At 36.0% G+C, this 27,535-nt stretch overlaps 1 protein-coding gene across 1 annotated transcript in view; it reads left to right on the forward strand.

The window, feature by feature from the left end:
• The window catches only part of LOC123838638 (small ribosomal subunit protein uS14m-like), a 42,342-nt gene extending 32,214 nt beyond the window's left edge, over positions 1-10,128 (forward strand). The window contains exon 2 of the mRNA XM_064573596.1: positions 9,571-10,128. Coding sequence (XP_064429666.1) covers positions 9,571-9,846 — 276 coding nt within the window. The 3' untranslated portion in view covers positions 9,847-10,128. The remainder of the gene's footprint in view (positions 1-9,570) is intronic.
• The last annotated feature ends 17,407 nt before the right edge of the window (positions 10,129-27,535 follow it).

Here is a 27,535-nt window from a genome sequence, read left to right on the forward strand (position 1 = left end):
TACAAAATGCCAAAGCGTGGATAGAACTACAATGTCTTTCAGAAGGTAAATGGATAAATAAACTGTGGCACATTCAGATATTGGAATATTCATCACTAAAATGAAATGAGCTATCACACCATGAAAAGACATGGAAGAACCTTAAATTCTTATTAAACGAAAGAAGCCAATCTGAAAAGTCTACATAATGTATATAATTCCAACAATATGACATTCCGGGGAAAGCAAAACCATGAAGAAAATAAGAAGGGCAGTACTTGCAAGGGTCTGGTAGGGTCAGGAAAATGAATAGGTGGGACACAGAAGATTTTTAAGGAAGTGTAAATACACTGTTTAATATCATAATAATGGATATATAGTATTATACATTTGTCCAAACACTTAGAATGTACAACACCAAGAGTGAACTGTAATGTAATCTGTGGATTTGGGGTGTTTATAGTGTGTCAACATATGCTCATCAATTGTAACAAATGTACCATTTTGATGGGGGATGTTGATAATAGGGAGGCTATGCATGTGGGGGGCAGGGAACATATGGGAAATCTGTCCCTCACTATCAATTTTGCCTTGAACTTCAAGTGCTCTAAAAAAACTAAAGTCACAACTAAAACACACACACACACACACACATACACACACACACTAGAGAATGTCAACATCAGACTTGATCAAGCAGAAAAGAGAATCTATGAAGTAAATGACAAGTTATCTGAAAATAAACAATCAGAGGGAAAAAAAGAAAAATTAGAAAGCAAAGAAAGACTATGGGATTTATGGAATATTAGAAAACAAGAATTAATATAAACATTATGGGAATCCTAGAAGTAGAAGAGAGAGAGACAGATGCAGAAATTTTACTGAAAGAAATAAGGGCAGAATACTTTCCAAATATGAGGAGAAATATGAACGTCCCAGTACATGAAGCTCAAAATTCCCCAAAGAGTTCAACATAAAGACTTCACCCAGACACATAACCTAAGTCAAAATCAAAGAAAAAGACAGAATTTTGAAAGTTGCTAAAGACGCTCCTAACATACAAGCTACCTACCATCTGTCACCATACAATGCTATGACAATATCATTGATTATATTCCTCATGGTGTAACTTTTATTCCCATGATTACTTATTCCATACCTGGAAGCTTGTATATCACACTCCACCTCATCCATTTTGCCCATCCCCCATCCCTTCTCTCTGGCAAACATCAGTGTGTTCTCTGTATTTATAAGGCTGCTTCTGCTTTTTGTTTTTTGTTTTGTTTTGTTTTAATTTGCTAGAGAGAGAATGAGAGACAGAGAGCATGAGAGGGAGGAGGGTCAGAGGGAGAAGCAGACTCCCTGCCGAGCAGGGAGCCTGATGTGGGACTCGATTCCGGGACTCCAGGATCATGACCTGAGCCGAAGGCAGTCGCTGAACCAACTGAACCACCCAGGCGCCCTGCTTTTTGTTTTTTATTCTTTTTTTTTTTTTTTTTTTAAGATCATGTGTAAGGGAAACCATATAGTTTTTGTCTTTCTTATTTTTTTTAAGATTTTATTATTTATTTGACAGAGAGAGAGAGTACAAGCAAGGGGAACAGCAGAGGGAAAGGGAGAAGCAGGCTCCCTGCTCAGCGGGGAGCTGAGTGGGGCTCAACGTGGGGCTCAATCATGAACTGAGCCGAAGGCAGACACTTAACCAACTGAACCTCCTAGGGTACCCTAGCTTTTGTCTTTCATGGCCACACTTATTTCACTTATATAACACCTCCTAGGTCCATCTATGTTCTTGCAAATGGCAATATCCCATCTGTTCTGTGGCTGTGTAATATTCCACCATGTGTGTGTATCTCACACTTTTTTTTATCTGTTTGTCTATCAGTGGACACTTAGGTTACTTCCATATCTGGGCTCTTGTAAATAATGCTGCAATAAACATAGGGGTACATGTATATTTTTGAATTAGTGTTTTTGTTTTCTTTGTGTAAATACCCAGTAATGGAGTTATTGAATGATACGATATTTCTTTTTTTTCTTTTTCTTTTTTTTTTTTTTTTGAGGAACTTTCATACTGTTATCCACAGTGGCTGTCTCCAATTTACATTCTCACCAACAGTGCACTAAGATTCTTTTGTCTTCACATCTTTGCCAACACTTATTTCTTGTCTCTTTGATTTTAGCCATTCTGACAGATGTAAAATAATATCTCATTGTGGTTTTGATTTACATTTACCTGATGATTAGTGATGCTGACCATCTTTTCATGTATCATTTGGCCACCTGAATGTGTTCTTCAGAAAAATGTCTATTGAGATCCTCTGTCCATTTTTTAATTAGATTGTTTATTCTTTTGATGGTAAGTGGTATATGTTATTTATATATTTTGGATACTAACACCTTATCAGATACATGATTTGCAAGTATAATCTCCCATTCACTAGGTTGCCTTTTTCTTTTGTTGATGTTCTTTTTTCACAGTACAAAAACTTTTTATTTTGATGTAGTCCCAATAGTTTACTTTTGCTTTTGTTTCCCTTGCTTGAAGAGACGTATCTAGAAAAATGCTGTTGCAGCTGATGTCAAAGAAATAACTGCTTGTGTTCTCTTCTGGTATGTTTTTATGGTTTCAGGTTTCACATTTAGGTCTTTAATTCACTTTGAAGTTATTGTTGTCTATGTTGTAAAAATGTGGTCCAGTTTCATTCTTTTTTAATATAACTCTCCAGTTTTTCCAGCAACATTGGACTATGTGGGTGCAAGATGACAATGGGTGGACTTGTGATGAGTAATTTTATGTGTCAACTTGATTGAGCTATGGGTAACAAGATATCTGGTAAAACATTATTTCTAGGAGTGTCTGTGAGGATGTTTATGGAACCAATGTGTGCTTGAAATGGTAGACTAAAGATTACCTGTACCACTGCCAGTAGGCATCATCTGATCTACTGAGGGCCTGAATAGAACAGAAAGGCAGAAAAAGGGCAAATTTGTTCTCTTTGCTTGAGCTGAGACATCCATCTTTTGCCCTTGGACATCATCAGCACTACTAGTTCTCAACCTTTGGACATAGACTAGGGCTTATCCTATCAGTACCCTCATTCTCAGGCTTTTGGACTTGGAGGGGTATATCACTGGCTTCCACAGTTTTCAAGCCTTCAGATTCATGTTAAAATACACCACTGGCTTTCTTGGTTCTCCAGCTTACAGATGTCAGATCATGGGACTTCTTGACCTTCATAATAATGTGTACCTATTTCTTTTTTTTAATATTTTATTTATTTTTTTGAGAGAGACAGCATGTGAGGGAGTGGGGAAGGAACAGAGGGAGAAAGACAAGCACACTCCTTGCTGAGTGCAGAGTCCACGTAGTGCTTGATCCCATAACCCTGAGATTATGACCTGGACTGAAATCAGGAGTCCCATGCTTAACCAACTGAGCCACCCAGGTGCCCCATGTGTGCCAATTTCTAAATAAGTCATATATAAAAAAATAATATTACATATATATGTACACTTGTATACACTTTTAAGTGTATATGTGTATATATAAGTGTATGTATACACATACACTTATATCCAATGTACTATATATAATATATAGTTATGTTATTATATATGTTATTACATATAGTCTTATTTTTAATATTTTATATATATAAATATATACATTCTATTTTTCTGGAGGATCCTAATTCAGTGTCTTCTTTATATTATGAATATTTACTTCTCATCAGATGCATGATTTCTAAGTATTTGATTTTATTCAGTAGGTTGCCTTTTCACTTTCTTGATTAAAAACATATATGTTAGAGTTCTTTTTTTTTTTATCTCCTATTCTATTTCTTCGATCTATATGTCTGTCCTTATTCTTGTGCAACACAGTTTTGGTTACTGTGGACTGTAGTAAGTTTTGAGTTCAGGAATTGGGAGTCTTTATGCTTTTATTTTCTTTTTTTAAAAAAAATTATTTGACAGAGAGAGAAAGAGCACAAGCAGGGGGAGCAACATAGGGAAAGGGAGAAGCAGGCTCCCTGCTGAGCAGGGAGCCCAAAATGGGGCTTGATCCCAGGACCCTGGGATCATGACCTGAGCCGAAGGTGGAGGCTTAACTTACCGAGTCACCCAGGTGCCCCATGCTTTGATTTTCTTTTTCAAATTTGGTTATTTGGGGTCCCTTGAAGTCCATATGAATTTTTGGATGATTTTTTTTAAATTTGTGCATAAAATACCATTGGGATTTTGATAGAGATTGCAGTAAACATCTAGATCACTTTGGGTAGTCTTGTCATCACAACAATATCAAGTCTTCCAATCCATGATCAAGGAATGCCTTTCTATTAATTTGTCTTCTTTTATTTCTTCCAGCAATGTTTTGTACTTTCCAGTGTACAAGTTCTTGTCTCCTTGGTTTATTCCTAAGCTATTTTATTCTTTTGAGTTTATTGTAAATGGAACTGTTTCTTAATTTCCATTTTGCATTGTTCATTTTAAGTTTAGAAATGCAGTTGATTTTTAAGTGTTGATTTTGTGTGTTGTCTTTTTGCTAAATTTGTCTTTAACTTTGGCAGTTTTATGGTGGAATCTTTAGGGGTTTATTAATCTCATGTCATTTGTGAACATATCTAATTTTACATCCTTTTATTTTCAAATTTGTATAATTTTTCTTTTTATTGACTAATTTATCTGGGTAGAACATCCAATACTTTGTGGCTAGAAGTGATGGAACTAGGCACCCTTGGTTTGTTACTGGTTTTAGAGGCAGGGTTTTCATCTTTCACCACTGATAATGATATTAGCCATGGGTTTATAATTTTAAGGAAGTTGCTTTCACTTATGGACTGAAATGTCTTCCAAAAATTTGTCTTTTGAGGTCATAACTCCCACTGTATCAGAAAGCTATTCTATTTGTAGATAGGCTCTGTATAAAATTAATCAAATTAAAATGAATTTATTATTGTTGGGCTCATATCCAATATGTTTAGCAGCAGTGATAAAAAAATGAAAAATTTGGAGACAGATAAGCAAACACAGGGAGAATGCTATGAGAAGATGAAGACAGAGAATGTATTCATGCTTCTACAACTCAAGGAATGACAAAAATGCCACCAAAACACCAGGAGCTAGGGAAGAATTATAGAACAGATTCTCCCTCAAAGCTCCCAGAAATAACCAACCCTGATGACACCTTGCTTCTGTATTTCTAGGCTTCATAACTGTGGGAAAATTAATTACTGCTGTAAAGCAACCTAGTTTGTAGTATTTTGTAACATTGGTCTCAGCAAACATACCTCCAATTCTAATTTAATATCTTTAACCATAAATGGTGTTAAATTTTGTCAAATATTCTTTCTGCAACTATTTAGGTGATCATGTGATTTTTTCCCTTCATCCTTTTAATGTGGCATATTACATTTATTTTTATATATTCAACAGTCCTTGCATTTTGTGAATAAACTCCATTTGACCATGGTGTATAATCCTTTTAATATGTCGGTGAATTCAGTTTGCTAGTATTTTGTTGAGGAATTTACCATTAATATTGATTAGGGATACTGGTTTGCTTTCCTTGCTGCGTCTTTGTCTGGCCTTGCTATCAAGGTAATGCTGAATTCATAGACTGAATTAGGAGATATTCTCTCCCTTTAATTTTTTTGGAAGAATTTGAGAATGATGTTAATTCTTCTTAAATATTTGGTAGAATTCACCAGTGAAGCTGTCAGGTCCAGGACAAATCTTTGTTGAGCATTTTTTTTTTTAAAGATTTTATTTATTTATTTTGAGAGAGAGAGAACACATGAGAGGGGATAGGGTCAGAGGATGAAGCAGACTCCCTGCGGAGCAGGGAGCCCGATGCGGGACTCGATCCCAGGACTCCAGGATCATGACCTGAGCCGAAGGCAGTCGCTTAACCAACTGAGCCACCCAGGTGCCCTGTTGAGCATTTTTTTTATTGCTGTTTTAATATACTTACTGTTTATGTCTATTTAACTTCTCTATTTCTTCATGATTCAGTCCTGGTAGCTTGTTTCTAGGACTTTTTCCATTTAGTGTAGCTTATCTTATTTATAGGCATACAATAGCTCATATTTATATAATTCTTTTTTTAAATTGTTTTATTTCAGTTGCAATATAGTTAAAATATGGTGTTATATTATGTCAGGTATAAAATATAGTGGGGCGCCTAGGTGGCTCAGTCATTAAGCATCTGCCTTGGGCTCAGATCATGATCCCAGGCTCCTGGGATCGAGCCCTGCATCAGGTTCCCTACTCGGTGGGAAGCCTGCTTCTCCCTCTCCCACTCCCCCTGCTTGTGTTCCCTCTCTTGCTGTGTCTCTCTGTCAAATAAATAAAAATCTTAAAAAAAAAGAATTTATAAAAAAAATAGTGATTCAACTATTTCATACATCACCCAGTGGTCATCACAATAAGTACACTCTTTAATCCCCATCATCTATATCTTCCAGCATCCCACCCACCTCCCCTCTGGTAACCATCAATTTGTTCTCCAAAATTGAGTCTGTCTCGTGGTTTGTGGCTTTCTCTCTTTTCTTTTTGCTTTGCTCATTTGTTGCTTGCTTTTTTTATTTCTTAAATTCCACATATGAGTGTAATCAGATGCTGTCTTTCTCTGACTCTTATTTCACTTAGGATTATACTCTCTAGCCTCATTCATGTTGTTGTAAATAGCAAGATTTCATTATTTTTATGGCCACATAATACTTCTTCTTTATCCATTCATCTATCAGTGGAAATTTTGGCTGCTTCCATGATTTGGTTATTGTAAATAGTGCTGCAATGAACATAAGAGTACATGTATCCCTTCCAATTAGTGTTTTTATATTTCTTGGGGTAAATAGAAGTGTGATTACTGGATCATAGGGTAGTTCTATTTTTTAATTTTTTGAGGAACCTACATACTGTCTTCCAGAGTGGCTGCACCAGTTTGTTGTTTCACCAACAACAGTATAAGAGGGTTCCTTATTCTCCATGTTCTAACCATTTCTTATTTTAGCCATTCTGACAGATGTGAAGTGATATCTCATTGTGGTTTTGATTTACATTTACCTGATGATGAGTGATGTTGAGCATCCATTCATGTGTCTGTTATCCATCTGGATGTCTTCTTTGGGGAAATGTCTGTTCATGTCTTCTGCCCATTTTTTAATTGGCTTATTTGTTTTTTAGTATGTTGATTTTTTTAAGTTTTTTAAAATATATTTTAGGTACTGACCTGTTATTGGGTATGTCATTTGCACATGTTTTCTCCCATTCCATAGGTTGTCTTTCAGTTTTGTTGATTGCTTCCTTTGTTTTGCAGAGCTTTGTATTTTGTTGTTCTCCCAATAGTTTAATCTCTGCTTTTATTTTCCTGGCTTCAGGAGATGTCTAGAAAAATATTGTTATGGCACATGTCAGAGAAATTACTGCTGATACTCTCTTCTAGGATTCTTATGGCTTCAGTTCTCTCAGTTAGGTCTTTAATCCATTTTGAATTTATTTTGTGTATGATGTAAGTAACTGGTCCAGTTTCATTTATTTGCATGTAACTGTTCACTTTTCCCAATACATTTGTTGAATAGACTTTCTTTTTCCCATTGCATGTTCTTGCCTCTTTTGTCAGATATAAATTGAGTCAATATAATTGTAGGTCTATTTCTGGGCTTTCTATCCTTTTCATTGATCTATGTGTCTATTTTTGTGTTGCTACCCTACTATTTTGAATACTACAGCTTCGTAATATAACTTTAAGTCTGGAATTGTGATATTTCCAGTTTTGCTCACCTTTTTCAAGGTTACTTTGGTTATTGGGATCTTTTGTGATTCCACAGAAATATTAGGATCATTTTTTCTAGTTCTGTGAAAAATGCTCTTGGTATTTTGGTATGGATTGCATTAAATCTGTCAATTACTTTGGATAGTATGGACATTATAACAAAATTTGTTCTTTCAATCCATGAACAGGGAATATTTGTTCCTTTTTTTTTTTTTTCAGTTGTCTTCAATTTTTTAAATCAATGCTTTATAGAGTATAGGTCTTTTACCTCCTTGGTTAAGTTTATTCTTACCTATTTTTAATATTTTTGGCGCAACTGTAAATGGAATTTCTTAATTTCTCTTTCTGTTGCTTCATTATTAGTGTATAGAAATTCAGTGAATACTGCACATTGGTTTTGTATCCTATAACCATACTGAACTCATTTATCAGTTTTAGTAGTTTTTTTGGTGGTTTTTAGGATTTTCTATATATAGCATTACATCAATTGCAAATGGTGAAAGCTTTACTTCTTCCTTACTAATGTGGATTCCTGTTGTTGTTGTCTGATTGCTGTGGTGAGGACTTCCGGTATTATGTTGAATAAAAGTGGATAGAGTGGATATCCTTGCCTTATTCCTGATCTTAGGGTGAAACTTTCAGTTTTTCACCATTGAGTATGATGTTAGCTCTGGGTTTTCATTTATGAACTTTATTATGTTGAGGTATTTTCCCTCTAAACCTACTTTGTTGAGGGTTTTTTTTTTTTTTTTATCATGGACAAGTGCCATACTTCATCAAATGCTTTTTCTGTATCTATTGAAATGATCATATTGTTTTTATCCTTTCTCTTATCAGTGTGATGTATCACGTTAATTGATTTGTGAATACTGAGCCACCCTTACATCCAGGGAATAAATACCACGTGACTGTGTTGAATATTTTTTAAGTATCTTGTTGGATTCGGTTTGCTAAAATTTTATTGAGGATTGCTACATCTATGTTCATTGGAGATGTTGACATTTATTTTTTTTTTTTTCATAGTGTCTTTACATAGTTTTGGCAACAGGGTAATGTTAGCCTCATAGAATGAATTTGGAATCTTTCTTTTCCATTTTTGGAGTAGTTTGAGAATAGGTATTAACTCTCCTGTAAATGTTTGCTAGAATTCACCTGTGAAGCCATCTGGCGCCGGATCATTTTTTGTTGTTACTTTTTGATTACTGATTTAATTTCATTGCTGGTAATCAGTTTGTTCAAATTTTTTATTTCTTCCATTTTGGGAGGCTATATGTTTCTAGGAATTTGTCTATTTCTTCTAGGTTATCAAATTTGTTGGCATATAATTTTTCATAATATTTTCTTATAATCCTTTGTATTTCTGTCATTTCAGTTGTTATTTCTCCTCTTTCATTTCTGACTTTAATTATTTGAGTTCTCTCTCTCTCTCTTTCTCTCTCTCCCTTTGATGAATCTCACTAAAGGTTTAAAAATTTTGTTGACTTTTTCAATGAATCAGCTCCTTGTTTCACTGATCTGTTCTATTCTTTTTGTTTTTGTGTTTTAGTTTCTATTTATTTCTGCTTTAATTTTAGGTTGTTTGAGATTTCCCTTGCTTCTTGAGGTAGGCCTTTATTACTCTAATCTTTCCTCTTAGAATAGATTTAAGGCATCCCCAAAATTTGGGTCATTGGGACATTCATTTTTATTGCCTCCATGTATTTTTTAAAATTTCCTCTTTGATTTATTTGTTGACCCATTCAATGTTCAGTAGCATGTTATTTAACTTCCATGTGTTTGCTCTTTCCAGATTTTTTCTTGTGGTTAATTTTTAGTTTCATAACAGTTTGGTTAGAAAAGATGCATGGGATGAGAGGCTACGGATCAATTCACTCAGGAAGAATACCATTTTGCCAAAAGATCTTCAGGAAGTGGCCGATGGAGAAATTGCTGCCCTTCCCCGGGATAGCTGCCCTGTTCGAATCCGAAATCGGTGTGTTATGACGTCCCGTCCACGTGGTGTAAAGCGGCGCTGGAGGCTTAGTCGTATTGTCTTCCGTCACTTAGCAGACCATGGGCAGCTGTTGGGGGTCCAGCGAGCAACATGGTGACCCGCTCCAGAACCTACTGAGCAGGGAAGCCAGTTCTGGCAAGAAGAGGCTTCTCTAATAGACAAAAACCTAGTTTTGTAGGGGTCCAGTATGGGAGTATAGTCTACCTGATGCTGCCTACGGTTAAATTACCTTTTAATTTTAAATTAAGAAATTTGGTGGATGTTTCAGTCAGTGAATTCTGGCTCTCTGTGAATTATCTCTTCTCTTGGACTTAAAAATTAACCATACTGTTTCCATACATACTACAAGGAGTAGAGTAATAAAAAATATTCTGTGAAAATAAAAAAAAAAAAAGAAAAGAAAAGATGCATGGAACAACTTCAGTCTTTTTGAATTTGTTAAGCCTTGTTTTATGGCCTAATATGTTATCTATTAAGAACAAAGTTACATATGCACTTGGAAATAATGGTATTCTGCTGTTTTAGGATGGAATGTTCTGAAAATATCTGTTAAATCCATTGTTCCAGTATGTTATTCAAAGCCACTGTTACCTTGTTGATTTTCTGTTTGGATGATCTGTCCATCAAGGTAAGTGAGGTCCTAATGTCCCCTACCATTATTTTATTACTATTTTTAAAGGATTTATTTATTTTAGAGAGAAAGATAATGAGAGAGTGGGGTGGGGCTAAGAGGGGAAGATGGAGAGGGAGAGAGAGAATCCCAACCAGACTCCTTGCTGAGCACAGAGCCCAATGTGGGGCTGATCCCATGACCCTGAGATCATGACCTGAGCTGAAATCAGGAGTTGGATGCTTAAGAAACTGAGCCACCCAGGCTCTCCTTGATTACTGTTGATTACTTCTTGTATGTTTGTTATTAACTGATTTAAGTATTTGGGTGTTCCCATGTTGGATGCATAAATATTTACTATTATACATCTTCTTCTTGGATTGTTCCCTTAATGATTACATAGTATCCTTTTTTATCTCCTTTTACAGCCTATATTTTAAAGTCTATTTTGTCCCATATAAGTATTACTATCTTGGCTTTCTTTTCACATCCATTTGCATGATAAATGTTTTTCCATCCCTTCATTTTCAATCTGCAGGTGTCTTTAGGTCTAAAATGAGTCTCTTGTAGGCAGCATATAGATGGCTCCATTTACATTTGAAACAATTATTGATAAGTATGTATTTATTGTCATTTTGTTACTTGTTATATGGGGGTTTTTTTGTAGTTTTTCTCCATTCCTTTCTTCTCTTGCTCTCTTCTCTCATGATTAGTTGGCTTACTTATGTGATATGCTTGGATTCCTTTCTCTTTGTTCTTTGCATATCTATTACTGGTTTTTGATTTTTCATTAACATTCAGATTGCATATAACATCTTCTGCATATAGTACTCCATATTAAGTGGATGGCTGCTTAAGTTTGAACACATGCTTTGCTCCTCTCTTCACCACATTTTAGGTTTATGGTGTCATACTTTGCATTCTTTTATTTTGTGAGTTCCTTAACTGATTTTCTCAGATATACTTATTTTTTACTGCTTTAAAAAATTTTTACTTATTTATTTGAGAGAGAGAATGTATGCACAAGAGAGAGAGCACAAGCAGGGGGAGGGGCAGAAGGAGATGGAGAAGCAGACTCCCTACTGAGCAGGAAACCTGATCCCAGGATCCTGGGATTATAACCTGAGCCGAGGGCAATGCTTAACTGATCTACCCAGGCACTCCTGCTTTTGTGATTTTTACTTTCCTCACTCTTGCTTATGGTCTTTCCTTTCCACTCAAAGATTATCCTTTTACATTTCTTATAGGGTAGTTTAGTTATCATGAACTCTTTTAACTTTCGTTTGTCTGGGAAACTCTTTATCTCTCCTATTCTGAATGATAGGCTTTCTATATAGAATATTCTTGGCTGCAGATTTCTCCCTTTCAGCACTTTGAATATATCATGCCACGTCCTTCAGGCCTCTGAAGTTTCTGTTGCAAAATCGTCTGTTATCCTTATGGAGTTTCCCTAGCATGTAACTGCTTTCTTTTCTCTTGCTGCTTTTAAAATTCTTTCTTTATTGCTACTTTTTGCCATTTTAATTACTATGTGTCTTGTTGTGGACCTCTTTGGGTTGATTCTGTTGAAGGTTCTCTGTACCTCCTGGATCTGGATTTCTATTTCCTTGCCCAGATTTGGGAAGTTTGCAGCTATTATTTCTTCAAATAATTTTTCTGCCCCCTTTTCTTTCTGTTCTCCTTCTGGGAATCCTGTAATGTTAATGTTATTACACTTGATGGTGTTACTGAGTTCCCTAAGTCTATTCTCATTTCGCATTTTTTTTTTTAATCTCACCTGCTCAGCTTGATTACTTTCCACTACTCTGTCCCCCAGGTCACTGATTCATTCTTTTGTTTTAACTAGTCTACTATTTTTTTTTTATCTAGTGTATTATTAATTTCATTTATTGTATTCTTCATCTCTGATTGTTTTTTTCCTTTATCTCAATGTTAAGGTTCTCACTGATGTCTTCCACTCCTCTCTCTAGTCCAGTGAGTACTTTTATGTTCATTACTTGAAATTCTCTATCAGCATGTTATTTATGTTCATTTCACTTAGGTCTCTCTCTGTGATTTTGTCCTGTTCTTTCATTTGGGTTATATTCCTCAGTCTCCTCATTTTTTTTTTCACTCTCTGTGTCTGTTTCTATGTGTTAGGAATGATAGCTATGTGTTTTGCACTTGAAAGTAATGGCCTTATGAAGAAGAGGTCCTGTAGTACCCTGTCTTGCAGTTTCCCCTGTTCACCAGAACCTGACACTTCAGAAATATCTTCAATGTGTGATGTGCATGCCCTGCTGTTATGTTTGAGCCACCTTTTCCTTCAGTCCAGTCATCTGCAATGGCTCTCTTTGACTGTTTTGGGTAGTGTTTGGTCCCTGTGATATTAGCGGGCCAGCCTGTGGACACTTTGACTTGAATTGAGTCAAACCAGGCATTTGTCAATGATCCAGTAACACCGAAATGCAGGACACTTTCCCTACTTTGATTTTTCAGAAGCTTTCACTGGTGGGTGGGGCTGCAGTCAGACTAGTTTTCTTCCTCCAACCAATTGCTGGAACCTCCATCTCACTGCTGTGTGTGGTTACCTTTCCATTTCTCTGAGCAAGAGTCACTTTGGAGTGGTGTTGGCCACTGTAGCAGCTGCTTGCACACTGCCCGACTTTGACACCACCCTGAAGGGGCACTGGCCAAGAATATATTGAAAAAGGCAGATCTACCAAAGCACAGCATGGCGGGGGGGGGGGGGGAAGGCAGGGTGGAATTGCTAGCAAGTTCTATGTACCACCATTCCTCTGTGGGAGGGACCCTGCCATGCTGGGACTGAAGTGCTGTCCAGAGGGGTAGATCCCTGTAAGCACAGTACAGTGGGTGTTGTGGTAAGGTGGTGGTGCTAGCAAACTTTGTGTAGTACCATTTCTGTGCAGGAGAGGTTCTGCAGTGCCTGGACTTAAATAGGGTGTCTGAATGGGTGGATTGGGAAAAGCAGAGTGTAGGGGTGGGGTGGCAATGCTAGCAAGTTTCTTTCAGGTGGCTGTGTGTTTATGTTGGGGCGAGGGTGAAGGAAATGGCGTTTGCCAGTTCCTTTGTTCTTGAAGGAGTTCCCTAGTGATTTCTGTCCCTCCAGGACATTATCTGAAATTTGTAAATAACTCTCCCTCCTGTATGCTCCACCACCCTTTCAAACTGCTAATTCTATACTATATGTCCAAAGGCTGTATGTTGTGCTGTCTCTTTAAGGGCAAGAACTTAGTTTCTTCTTGACCACACCACCTGCTCTCTCAGAGCTGAACCCACTGTTTTTTGTTGTTGTTGTTGTTTTTTAATTCCAGATTTTAAGTCCTGCTGGTTGTGAGACCTCATGAAATTTGGCCTCTCTGGTTTTCAAAGCCAAATATTATGGGGATTAGTTTTCCCTGGGCAAGCTCCCTGATGTGGGGGTCTGTTTCTCATTTCTTCATGTTCTTGGGTTTCCTCTCTCCCACAGACAGTCCCATGAGTCCTTTTAGTTCCTGACTGCATCTCTGCCCTTCTTACCATCCTCGATGTGGCCTCTTCTCTACTTTTAGTTGTGGAGTTTGTTCTGCCAGGCTTTGGGTCATTTTCAGGGTTATTTACACTGATGTGACTGTTATCTAGTTGGATCCCTGGGACAAGGTGAGCCTAGGGTCCTCCTACTGCACCATCTTTCCTGGAAGATTAAGTTTTATTGATTCTTTTCATCTTTTCTAAGATCCAACATTTATCTACATTGATTTTCTTGTTTTTCTCTTTTTTTAATGTTCTTGTAATTTGTTTATCTCCACTTTCAGTTTAATTAATTTCTTCTGTCCTCTCGCTTGGGATTTTGCGCAAATTTCTTCTAGTTCCTTTAAGGTGTAACAATAGGTTTTTGATTTGATATCTTTCTTCTTTTTCAAAGTATGTATTTTCTGCTATAAATTTCCTTCTTAGCTCTGTTTTAACTGCATTTCATAAATTTTGTTATGTTCATTTTTGTTCATTTATCTCCAGATATTTTTTAATTTCTCTTATGATTTTTTTCATTGACCCAGTGGTTGTTTAATATTATGTTCTTTAATTTCCACATATTTGTAAATATTTCAGTTTGCCTTATTTTATTTTCTAGTTTTAATACATTATGATAAAAAATCATGCTTCCAATATTTTAAAAATTTTACTAAAACTAATTTTGTGGCCTATATAGGATGAATCCTGGAGAATATTTCACATGCACTTGAGGAAAATTTACATTTTGCTGTCCTTTCATGTCATGTTCTATATCTACTAGATATAAATGATTTATAGTGATGCTTCATATCTTCTATTTTATTGTTTATCTTCTCTGTGGGTGTTCTACCAAAAATTGAAAGTGAGATATTGAAGTTTCCAAATATTATTGAAAAACTTTCTATGTTTGTCATCAATTTTGTCAGTGTTTGCATCATATATTTTGGAGTCCTTTTGTTTGATGCGTATGTGCTTTCAGTTATTATATCTTCTTGATGAAGTGACCTTCTTATCAATAATGATATTTTACCTTGTCTCTTGTTATAGTTTTTGAAGTAAGTCTACTTTGTTTGATATTAACATAGTTATCTCACCTCTCATTTGATTCCTATTGGAATGAATGCCTTTTTCTGTACACTTTCAAGGTATTTGTTCCTTTAGATCTAAAGTGGGTCTCTTATAGACAGCATAGTGTTAGATCATGTGTTTTCATCCATTCTACCAACTTCTGTCTTTTAGAGAGTTTAATCTACTTACACTTAATGTAGTTCCTGATAACAAAGGACCATATGTTTCCTGTATGTCTTATACATTTCCCCCTCTCATTTTCTCTATTACTGCCTACTTTTGTGTTTAGTTGACTTTTATAGTGATGTACTTTGTTTCCTTTTCATTTCCTTTGTGTATATTTTATAGTTATTATCTTTTTGATTACCATTGGGATTACATATAACATCTTAAAGTTATAACAATATAAGTTGAATTGATAATAACTTAAACTGTAATTTCATACAAAGCAACTCCTGTAGAGCTTCATCCACTTGTATATCATTGTTGTCACAATGTATTTGTTATTACATTGTGTTACTTATAACAGATTTATAATTATGTTTAAACATTTGTCTTTTAAATTATGCAAAATATAAAAAGTAAAGTTGCAAACTAAAATTACACTAATTCAGGGGCGCCTGGGTGGCTCAGTTGGTTAAGCCAGTGCCTTCAGCTCAGGTCATGATCCTGGAGTCCCGGGATCGAGTCCCACATCGGGCTCCCTGCTTGCTCAGCGGGGAGCCTGCTTCGCCCTCTGACCCTCCCCCCTCTCATGCTCTCTCTATGTCATTCTCTCTCTCAAATAAATAAAATCTTTAAAAATAAAATAAAATAAAATAAAATTACACTAATTCAAAAAATAATAAAATAAAATTACATTAATTCTGGTTTTTATATTTGTCCATGTATTTATCTTTATGAAAGTTATTTATTTATTCATATGTCTTCAAATTATTGTCGTGCATCAGTTTATTTGAACCCAAAAGACTCCATTTACCATTTCTTATAAGACAGGTCTAGTGGTAATAACTCTTTTGGGTTTTCATTTTTCTCCTGGGGATGTTTTAATTTTTCCCTCATTTTTTAAAAAGATTTTATTTATTTATTTATCAGAGAGAGAGAGAAAGCATGCAAGCAGGGGGAGTGGCAGGCAGAGGGAGAATCATGCTCCTTGCTGAGCAGGGAGCCCAGTGTGGGACTTGATCCCAGGACCCTGAGATCATGACCAGAGCTGAAGGCAGATGCTTAACTGACTGAGCCACCCAGGGGTCTCAATTTTTCCCTCATTTTTAAAGGTCAGTTTTGTCAGATGTAGAATTTTTGGTTGACAGATTGTATTCAGTTACTTTAAATATGCCATCCCACTGCTTTTTGGTTCCCAAAGTTTGAATGAGAAATTAGCTGATAATCCTATGAAGAATCTTTTAAATGTGATGATTCACTTTTCTCTTCCTTCTCACAAGATCCTCTCTGTCTTGGGCACTCAACAGTTTGAGTATTATGTGTCTCAGTCCTTTTTGGGATTATCCTACTTGGAGTTTGTTGAACTTTGGACTTTGTAGATTAATTTTTTTATTAAATTGGCATTTTTTTGGCATTATTTCTTCAAATAACCTCTCTGCTTTATTTTCTGTCTTCCCCTTATGGGACTCCCATAATGCATATATTGCTCCACTTGAGGGTTTACCACAAGTCTTTTAGATTCTGTTTACTTTTCCCCCTTCTTTTTTTCTTCTTGCTCCATATACTAATTTCAATTTCCCTACCTTCAATTTCTCCAATTATTCCTTTTGCCTACTAAAATTTGCTGTTGAATTCTTCAGGTGAATTCTATATTTTAGTTATTATACTTTTTATTTCCAAAATTTCTATTTTATTTCTTTGTATAATTTCTACTTCTTTGTTGACATTCTCATTTTTTTCTCATGTTATTTTCCTGATTTTCTTTAGCTATTTGCCTATGTTCTCCTTTAACAGTTTGAGTATATTTAACATAGCTGTTTTAAAGTCATTGTGTGATATGTCTGATGTCTGGTCTTATTCAAAAACAATAGTATATTTATTCTATTCCTTTGAATGGGTCATGTTTTCATTTTTTTTCATCTACTTTATGATTTTTTATGGAAAATTTTGTTTTTAACCTGTATGATGCTGTAACTCTAGAAATCAGATTTTCCTCCTTCCCACAGTGTTTGCTGTTTTTTTAGTTGTTAAATATTGTTTTTGTATTTTTCCAAACTGTTTTTGCAAAGATTATTCCTTGCCATTTGTTACTGGTGTTTCCCTTCCTTCACTTCATGTTCAGAAATTTCCTTGAATGCAAAGAACTGAAAACAAACAAAACCACAAAAATTTTAAACAGGGAAAGTAGAAAAAAATGACCATTCCCAGGTTTTACTGATTTTCTCTGTGCTTGAACACTTCAACACTTTTACCAAAGATTTTCATCCCAGATTCTTCTCCCTTTCTTAGATCATCTATTGTTATGTCTGAAGAGACCCATAATCTCTTGTTCCAAATGTCTATGGGTTTTAAGTCCATCTTGAAGCTTTCACAATAAGTGCTCACTGCTTTTTCTCCATGAGATCTACATCAAAGAAAACAGAGATGTGCACCTTTCATCATGACTTCTGGAAGCCCCCAGTTCGATTAGAAAATGTTTACACAATAATTTGCAAATTAGGTCTGTTCAGCTTCCTCTGGATTGAGACAAGTAATTGGGAAACAGGCAGTTTCTACTTCAAGACTAAGACTGGCCACAACACAAAGAAGGTGGGGTGAATCAAAGGGAAATAAAAACACCAAAAAATTTTACTAACATGTTCAAAATTGATATTTTTAAAATTGGGTGTTTATTTGGTTGCTTTAAGTTTTTGAATGTTTTCCAGAGCATTGATATAGTGGATCAGATAGTTTCTAACTTTTTAAAAGTATCTTTGGGAAAATAAGAGCTTGGAGAAAGTTAGTTTGCAATTTTGCTGACATTATTCCCAGTGGCACATCTTGAAACAGAATATGTAGTTGTTGTCATCAGCATCAAAAAAAAAAAAATGATGGGAAGAAAGAAAGAAATATTTCTACACTTGAAAAGGGGAATGTGTCTATGTAATGCCTAAGGAAGCCTTTCCCACAGCCTACATAATAAAGATTCAATTACTTTTCACTGACAATGAGCTGAGTGTGAGTTACTTAATATATATATATATATATATATATATATATATATATATATATATATATATATGACAGCCAAAAAAAGTCAATGTGATATTATACAGCATTAACAGAAGTACAATATTTGAAATAAGGGAAAAGATATTCCTGTTCTACTTTCTGAAGTCAAACAATACCTAGAATATTGATTTTCTAACAAGGAATCATAGTTTTTTTACTCATACTGGTGAGGATAGTAATGAAATTAGACAGATTGTCATATGATAAATGTTTAAATTACCTTTGTTTATATATCTTGAGAAAAAAATAGTTCACTGGAAGACATGAGAGCCCTCTCCAAATATGTGAAAAGTTATTGTGTATAAAATATATAGAACTAGTTTGGTCTGCAACCAAGAAGTGATCTCAATTTAACAAGGTCTTAAAGGATTATTTACCTAGTACCAATGGTGATATCTAAAAAAGGGAAAGCAAAAATAAATAAATACATACATACATAAGGACAGATAAAACCATAATGTAAGAAAGGTCTTTTTAACATTCAGAACTGTCTAATTGACAGCTTCAAGCATTACATTACATAAGTTTCCCATGGGACTGGAAAATTGTATGTATTAAAAAATGAGTCACTCATATGGGGTATAAAATTTATTTTAATTGTTTAGATATTATAGATAAAGGGAAAAAGCTAAATGCAGTTCCATGTGAAAATTAAAGTGAAAACCAAGGAGAATAGCTGTTAAATAATCTATAAACTCTATCCATCTAGCAGAGCTAAATTGTAGCATTACTTATTGACTGGGGGGGATTTTCTATTACTTATACTTTCAGGCTTTATTGTGTGTTACTTCAGCCACAAACACAGATCATATTAACAGTTCCCATTTATTGAATTCTTACTTTATACAGGCGTTGTATTAAGTGCTTAAATGGATTATCATATAATTTAATACTCATAACAATCATGTAAAGTAAGTAGTAGTATAAAACATGGTTTGACAAGGAAATATTTTCTTAGGTTAAAAACTGGTCCAAAGGTTATACAGCTAGTAAGTAGCAGAGCAGGAATTTAAACTTGTGTCTCTTACACCAAAGAAAAACTAGTAACCATTATACAGTATGCCCATTTTAACCACAAAGCACACAACCACTGAGAAAAAACTTTCTGTACATCTTTGATAAACTTCTGGCATGTTGAGTTTTTTAACCATGGTAAACTTTACACTAGCAGAGGAAAAATCTTATTATAAGTTTTTATGACTCTTTTAGCTCTATTTCATTGGAAATATGAAGCAGGGATTCATATCTATCAGTCTTTTTCTCCTAATAATTTTTTTGGTTTACTTAAAATTTCATTAATTAAGCCTTCTAGAAACTGTAAAAACAACCCACCAAAAAACCAAAAACCTCTAATTTTTAAAAGCAATAAGTACTTTTTCAATGTGAAACAGAAACATATACTCATAAGGATTTTAGATAAATGCATGTAATATGCTTGTAGAAGCCAGTGGGAGGTGTCTGGATGCACCACTTTTGTCCCACTTATTAGGAAGCCCACGTTTACTTATACAGAATAAGTCTGCCATAGGTATTAGTGAATTAATCACCAATAAAATCTGATTTGAAGACCACTATAATACATGAGCTCAAATGTTTCAACATACTTTTTTTAGTTCTTGATTTTCCTATGAGTAGTATCATAGTAGTATCATAATTTCTTTGAAAACTACAATAGATGGGATATGCAGAAATCTGAGTTTTAAATTTATCTATACCATGAATTCATTATTTACTTGGAAAACACACTTAGTTCTAAACCTCAGTTTCTTCTAAATACGTGGAGAGTAATCCCAGGCAATCCTTAATATTACTTTAAATTCCAACATTCTGGACATGTAAAGTACAAACACTTTGTCTTGGAACGATCCCCAATTAAACTCTCTTAGTTTATATTAGCTCATTATATAAATTGGCCAGTCACCTAAAATTATATAAACATATTACTATACACATAATATTTGCATTATATAGCCTACAAAATGTTTTCACATATATCACCTCATTAATTCCTGACAGCAGCTCTGGGGAAAAAGTATATGGCTTTATTTTTAAAATTTCATTGTCAGGGGAGTTAGAATGGTGGTGTAGTAGGAAGACCCTAGGCTTGCCTCCTGCCTTGAACACCACTAGATAGCTATCAAATCATTCTGAACACTCAAGAAATGAACCTGAGGACTGATAGAACAAACTGGACAACTAGAGGGAGAGAAGAGGCTACTTTGTAGAAGATAAGAAGTGAGAAGAAGTGGTTTGAGTAAGAAAAGGATCAAGGCTGCTACAGTCACAGAGAAAGGCAAGAAAGAGAGAGGAGCACATAGGGTATTGCACAAGGAGAACATTTCCACAAAGACATTGAGGAAATGAGAGGAACTGAATTTTGAAAGTTTTTGCAACCAGCTGGGCTCAAAGACTGGAGTTTTTGAAGTCCCCAGGCTTGGCTGTGATAGAGACCTGGGGATGCTGTCTTACTCCTGGAGAGAAGGAAGACAGGTAACCTGGGGGCAGATAGCATGATTTGAGGATTACCTAAGATGCATAGGGAGAGACTGCTCCTTCTTCTTGGGGGAATATCTGTGAGAGGTGGCATTACCAATGAAGGACAAAAGAAACTGTGGGCACCATTTCAATCCCTAACCCTTCAGCATAGGCACAGAGACACATACTGAGGACAGCTAACCCAGACACTGACTGTTTAGCCTGCTTTGCTTCAAATCCATGCCCCTGTGCTCTGGCACAACTCCCTTCTGGGTCAAACCTGCATCAGTCTGAGGACAGTGAGACCTATTCCCAGAGGACCAGCACAGGTCCTTGCTACACCAGGTACCTGAAGTTTGGAATTTTAAGTTACTAGGTTTGGTTAAGGTAGAAACCAATGTGTGCTGCTATGTTTCAGGCAAGCAAGTGACCCAGAAACAGTGTGAAATCAGCAATCTGAAAAATGCTTATGATGCATGAAGGGAAATCATTCAATCCCCTGAAAGTGATTCCCTGAGAATAAGAAGCACAGACTCCCCTCTCCAGAGACAAAGGAGGAGGCTGGTGCCACTTCCCTCCCTTGTTCCTCAGCATAAACCAACCTCAGTAAACAGCAAAGTGCCAACAGTAACCTGCCTACAGTGAGTCTTTCCCACCCCTCCTCACACTCTGCTGGTTCTGTTTTTTCTCAGGCAAGTGTGACTAATGACCAGCACAGTGGGCCTCTCCACCAGAAAACCAGCACAAAACCCCATACACATCACGTCTACTGACCACAAAGTTCTGCAAAATTTCAGTGTTATTTGAAATACCATCAGGTCTCTTTTTTCAAGCAGACCAGAGCACATCTTATTAAAACTAACCATACTCTGGACAAGGTCCTAACACTTCCCATTGCAGTCAAGGAGAAACTCTGCAGAAGACAGACATGAGGGATAGAACAGCCAAAACAACAACAGAGTGCATGTAGCACACACCAGAGAGACTTCCTAAGTTTTAGGCCCTGAACATTATATGACCCCTTTTTCATCAAGCCATTACTCTCAGGAGCAGGAAATATAAAAGGACTTTCCAACAGAGAAGGCAGAGACCTAGACAAAATTCCAATATGGAGGAATTCATCCCAAATGAAACAACAAGAAAAGGTCATAGCCAGGGATCTAACTGAAGCAGATATAAGTAATATGCCTGGTCCAGAATTTAAAGGAACAATCATAAGGATATTACCTAGGCTTGAGAACATCATGGAAGACATCAGGGAGACCCTTTCTGCAAAGATAAAAGAGCTAAAAAACCATCAGGCCAAAATGAAAAATGCAACTGAGATTTGAAACCAACTGCATATAATGACTACAAGGATGCAAGAAACAGAGGAATGAATAAGTGATATAAAAGGATTATCGGGATGCCTGGGTAGGCCAATCAGTTACGTGTCTGCGTTCAGCTCAGGTCATGATCCCAGAGTCCTGGGATCAAGTCCCCCATCAAGATCCTTGCTCAGCGGGGAGCCTACTTTTCCTTCTGCCTGCTTCTCCCTCTGCCTGCTGCTCTCCCCTGCTTTTGCATTCAATCTCTCTCTGTTTCTCTGACAAGTAAATAAAATCTTTAAAAAATTATTAAAAAGACAAGATTATGGAAAATGATAAATCTGCAAAAAAAAAAAAGAAAAACATTGAATCACAAAAATAGACTTAGGGAACTCAGGGACTTGATCAAACACAATAACATTCGTATCATAAGAACCTCAGAAGAAGAAGAGAGAAAAAAGGGGGGTGGAGAAGCCTTGAAATTATAGCTGAAAACTTCCCTAATCTGGGGAAAGAAAGAGACACCCAAATCCAGGAGGCACAGAGAACTCCTATCAAAATCAACAAAAACAGGCCAATACCAAGATCTATTGTAAAGTTTGCAAAATACAGTGATAAAGAAAAAACTCTTACAAACAGTAAGACAAAACAAGTCCCTAATTTACAAGGGAAGACCAATACAGTTAGCAGCAGATCTCTCCACAGAAACGTGGCAAGACAGAAAAAAGTAGTGTAATATATTCAAAGTGCTGAATGGGAAAAATCAGCAGCTAAGAAATAGCCTATCTAATAAGGCTATCATTCAGAATAGAAGGAGAGATAAAAAGTTTCCCAGACAAACAAAAATTAAAGGAGTTTGTGACCACTAAACCAGCTCTGCAAGAAATATTAAAGGGGGCACTTTGAGTGGAAAGGAAAGACTAAAAGTGACAAAGACAAGAAAGGAACAGAGAAAATGTCCAGAAACAACAAAAGAAGTAATAAAATAGCACGATACATATCTATTAATAATTACTCTGAATGTAAATAGACTAAATGCTCCAATCAAAAGACAGAGGGTACGAGACTGGATTAAAAAAAAAGTCCCACATATATGCTATCTACAAGAGATTAATTTTATTTCCTCATTTTTAAAGGATTTTATTTATTAGAGAGAGAGCAGGGGGAGGGGCAGAGGGAGAGGAGAAGGACAAGCAGACTCTCTAATGAGCATGGAGTCTGACACAGGACTCAATCCCAGGACCCTGAGATCATGACCTGAACTGAAGTGAGATGCTTAACAGACTGAGCCACCCAGGTGCCCCTAAGAGATTCATTTTAGATCTAAAGAGACCTGCAGAATGAAACTGAGGAGATGAAAAAAATATTTATCATGCAAATGGATGTCAAAAGAAAGCCAGAGTGGCCATACTTAGACAAACTAGACTTCAAAGACTGCAACAGCAGATGAAGAAGGGTGCTATATTATAATAAAGAGGGCAATCCAACAAGAGCTAACACTTGTAAATATTTATGCCCCCAACATGGGAGCACCCAAATATATAAAATAATTAATAAAAAACATAAAGGAACTCATTGATAATAATGCAATAATAGTAGGGGATTTAACACTCCTCTTACATCAATGGACAAATCATCTCAGCATAAAATCAGCAAGGAAACAATGGCTTTGAATGACACTGGACCAGATGGACTTAACACATATATACATAACATTCCATTCTAAAAGAGCAGAATACATATGCTTTTCAAATGCACATGGGACATTCTCCAGAATAGATCACAATACTAGGTCACAAACCAGGCCTCGACAAGTACAGTAAGATTGAGATCATTCCATATGTATTTTGTGATCACAGTGCTATGAAACTTGAAGGCAACCAAAAGATAAAATTTGGAAAGACAACAAATACATGTAGGTTAAACAACATGCTACTAAAGAATGGATGTGTCAACCAGGAAATCAAAGAGAAAAAAAAAACTACCTGGAAACAAATGAAAATGAAAACACGATGGTGTAAAACCATTGGGATGCAGAAAAAAGAGTTATAAAGGAGAAGTATATAGCAATACAGGCTTACTTAAAAATAGCAACAACAACAACACACACACAAAAAAACAACAACAAAAAAGAAAAATCTCAAATAAACAACCTAAACTTACACCTAAAGCAGATAGAAGAAGAACAACAAATGAAGCCTAAAGTCAGCAAAATAAGAAAATAATAAAGATTAGAGCAGGAATAAATGGTATAGAAAGAAGCAAATAGAAACAGCAGAACTTATCAATGAAACCAGGAGCTGGTTCTTCAAAAACATTAATAAAATTGATAAACTAGTCAAAATTATCAAAAAGAAAAGAGATGGGGCACTGAGGGGCTCAGTCGGTTAAACATCTGCCTTAGGTCAGATCATGATCCCAAGGTTCTGGGATCAAGCCACTCATCAAGGTCTCTGCAAAGTGGGGAGCCTACTTTCCCCTCTCCCTCTGCCTGCCTCTCTGTCTACTTGTGCATTCACTCTCTCTCTCTCAAATAAATAAATAAAATCTTTAAAAAAAAAAGAAGAGAAAGGAACCAAATAAATAAAGTCACAAATTAGAGAGGAGAAATACAAACCAACACCACAGAAATACAATTATAACTGAATATTATGAAAAACTATATGCCAAAAATGTGGAAAACCAGGGGGAAGAGAAAAATTCCTACAAACATATAAAATACCAAAACTAAAACACGAAGAAATAGAAAACTTGAACAGACTGATAACTACAAAATAAATTGAATCAGTAATCAAAAATTTCCCAACAAGTAAAACTAAAGGGCCAAATAGCTTCCCAGGGGAATTCTACCAAAATTTTAAAGAAGAGTTAATGCCTATTCTCCTCAAATTATTCCAAAGAATAAAAAAGGAAGGAAAACTTTCAAACTCATTCTATGAGGCCAGCATTACCTTGATTCCCAAACCAGAGAAAGACCCCAATAAAAAGGAGAATTACATATCAATATCCCTGATGAACATGGATGCAAAAACTCTGAACAAAATATTAGCTAATCAAATGCAACAGTACATTGAAAAGATTATTCACCACGACCAAGTGGGATGTATTGCTGTGTTGCAAGGGGTTTTAATATCCAGAAATCAATCATTGTGATACTCCACATTAATAAAAGAAAGGATGAGAACCATACATTCCTCTCAATAGATGCAGAAAAAGCATTGATCAAAATACAGAAACTTTTCTTGATAAAAACCCTTAAGAAAGTAGGGATAGAGAGTATGCCTAAACATCATAAGGCCATATATGAAAGACCCACAGCTAATATCATCCTCAACGGGGAAAAACTAAGAGCTGCTCCCCTAAGGTCAGGGAGATGACAGGGATACTCACTCTCACCACTGTTGTTCAACATAGTACTGGAAGTCCTAGCCTCAACAATCAGACAAAAAAAAAAAAAAAGGCATCCAAATTGGCAAAGAAGAAATCAACATTTCACTATTTGTAGATGATGTGTTACTCCATAGAGAAAACCTGAAAGACTCCACCAAAAAATTGCTAAAAGAGATACAGGAATTCAGCATAGTTGCAGGATATAAAACCAAGGGACAGAAGTCTGTTGCATTTCTTTTTTTGAAGATTTTATTTATTTATTTGTCAGAGAGAGAAAGAGAGAGAGACCACAAGCAGAGGGAGCATCAGGTAGAGGGAGAAGCAGGATCCCCACTGAGCAAGGAGCCTGATGTGAGACTTGATCCCAAGACCCTGGGATCATGACCTGAGCCGAAAACAGATGCTTAAATGACTGAGTACCCTGGTGTCCCAGTCTCTTGCATTTCTGTGCATCAATAATGAAGCAGCACAAAGATAAATCAAGGAATTGATCCCATTTACATTTGCACCAAAAATGATAAGATATCTAGGAATAAACCTAACCATAGAGGAAAAAGATATGTACTCTGAAAACCAGAGAACACTTATGAAAGAAATTAAGGAAGGCAGAAAGAAATGGAAAACATTCGGGCCCCTGGGTGGCTCAGATGGTTAAGCGTCTGCCTTCGGCTCAGGTCATGGTCCCAGGGTCCTGGGATTGAGTCCCGCATCGAGCTCCCTGCTCCTTGGGAGCCTGCTTCTCTCTCTCTCTCTCTCTCTCTCTCTGTCTCTCATGAATAAATAAATAAAATCTTTAAAAAAAAAGGAAAACAGTCCTTGCACATTAACTGGCAGAACAAATATTGTGAAAATGTATATACTACCCCAAACAACGCACACATTCAATGCAATCCTATCAAAAGAACATCAGTATTTTTCACAGAACTGGAAAAAACTGATAAAATTTGTATGGAACCTATCACCACGGCTATTCAACATAGTATTAGAAGTCCTAGCCACAGCAATCAGACAACAAAAAGAAATAAAAGGCATCCAAATTGGCAAAGAAGAAGTCAAACTCTCACTCTTTGCAGATATGATACTTTATGTAGAAAACCCAAAAGACTCCACCCCAAAACTGCTAGAACTCATACAGGAATTCAGTAAAGTGGCAGGATATAAAATCAATGCACAGACATCAGTGGCATTTCTATACACCAACAAGACAGAAAGAAAAATTAAGGAGTCAATCCCATTTACAATTGCACCCAAAACCATAAGATACCTAAGAATAAATCTAACCAAAGAGGCAAAGAATCTGTACTCAGAAAACTATAAAATACTCATGAAAGAAATTGAGGAAGACACAAAGAAATGGAAAAATGTTCCATACTTATGGATTAGAAGAAAAAATATTGTGAAGATGTCAATGTTACCTAAAGCAATCTACACATTTAATACAATTCTTATCAAAATACCATCCACTTTTTTCAAAAAAATGGAACAAATAATCCTAAAATTTGTATGGAATGAGAAAAGACCCCGAATAGCCAGAGGAATGTTGAAAAAGAAAAGCAAAGCTGGTGGCATCACAATTCCAGACTTCAAGCTCTATTACAAAGCTGTCATCATCAAGACAGTATGGTACTGGCACAAAAACAGACACATACATCAGTGGAACAGAATAGAGAGCCCAGAAATGGACCCTCAACTCTGTGGTCAACTAATCTTTGACAAAGCAAGAAAGAATGTCCAATGGGAAAAAGACAGCCTCTTCAACAAATGGTGTTGGGAAAATTGGACGGCCACATGCAGAAGAATGAAACTGGACCATTTCCTTACACCACACACAAAAATAGACTCCAAATGGTTGAAAGACCTAAATGGGAGACAAGAGTCTGTCAAAATCCTAAAGGAGAACACAGGCAGCAACCTCTTCGACCTCAGCCACAGCAACTCCTTCCTAGAAACATCGCCAAAGGCAAGGGAAGCAAGGGCAAAAATGAACTATTGGAACTTCATCAAGTTAAAAAGCTTTTGCACAGCAAAAGAAACAGTCCACAAAACCAAAAGACATCCGACAGAATGGGAGAAGATATTTGCAAAAGACATATCAGATAAAGTGCTAGTATCCAAAATCTATAGAGAACTTATTAAACTCAACACCCAAAGAGCAAATAATCCAATCAAGAAATGGGCAGAAGACATGAACAGATATTTTTCCAAAGAAGATATCCAAATGGCCAACA

This window comes from Mirounga angustirostris, unplaced genomic scaffold, assembly GCF_029215605.1.
Source record: "Mirounga angustirostris isolate CCGP_5_RB_7025 unplaced genomic scaffold, mMirAng1.0.hap1 SCAF_11, whole genome shotgun sequence".
NCBI lineage: Eukaryota > Metazoa > Chordata > Mammalia > Carnivora > Phocidae > Mirounga > Mirounga angustirostris.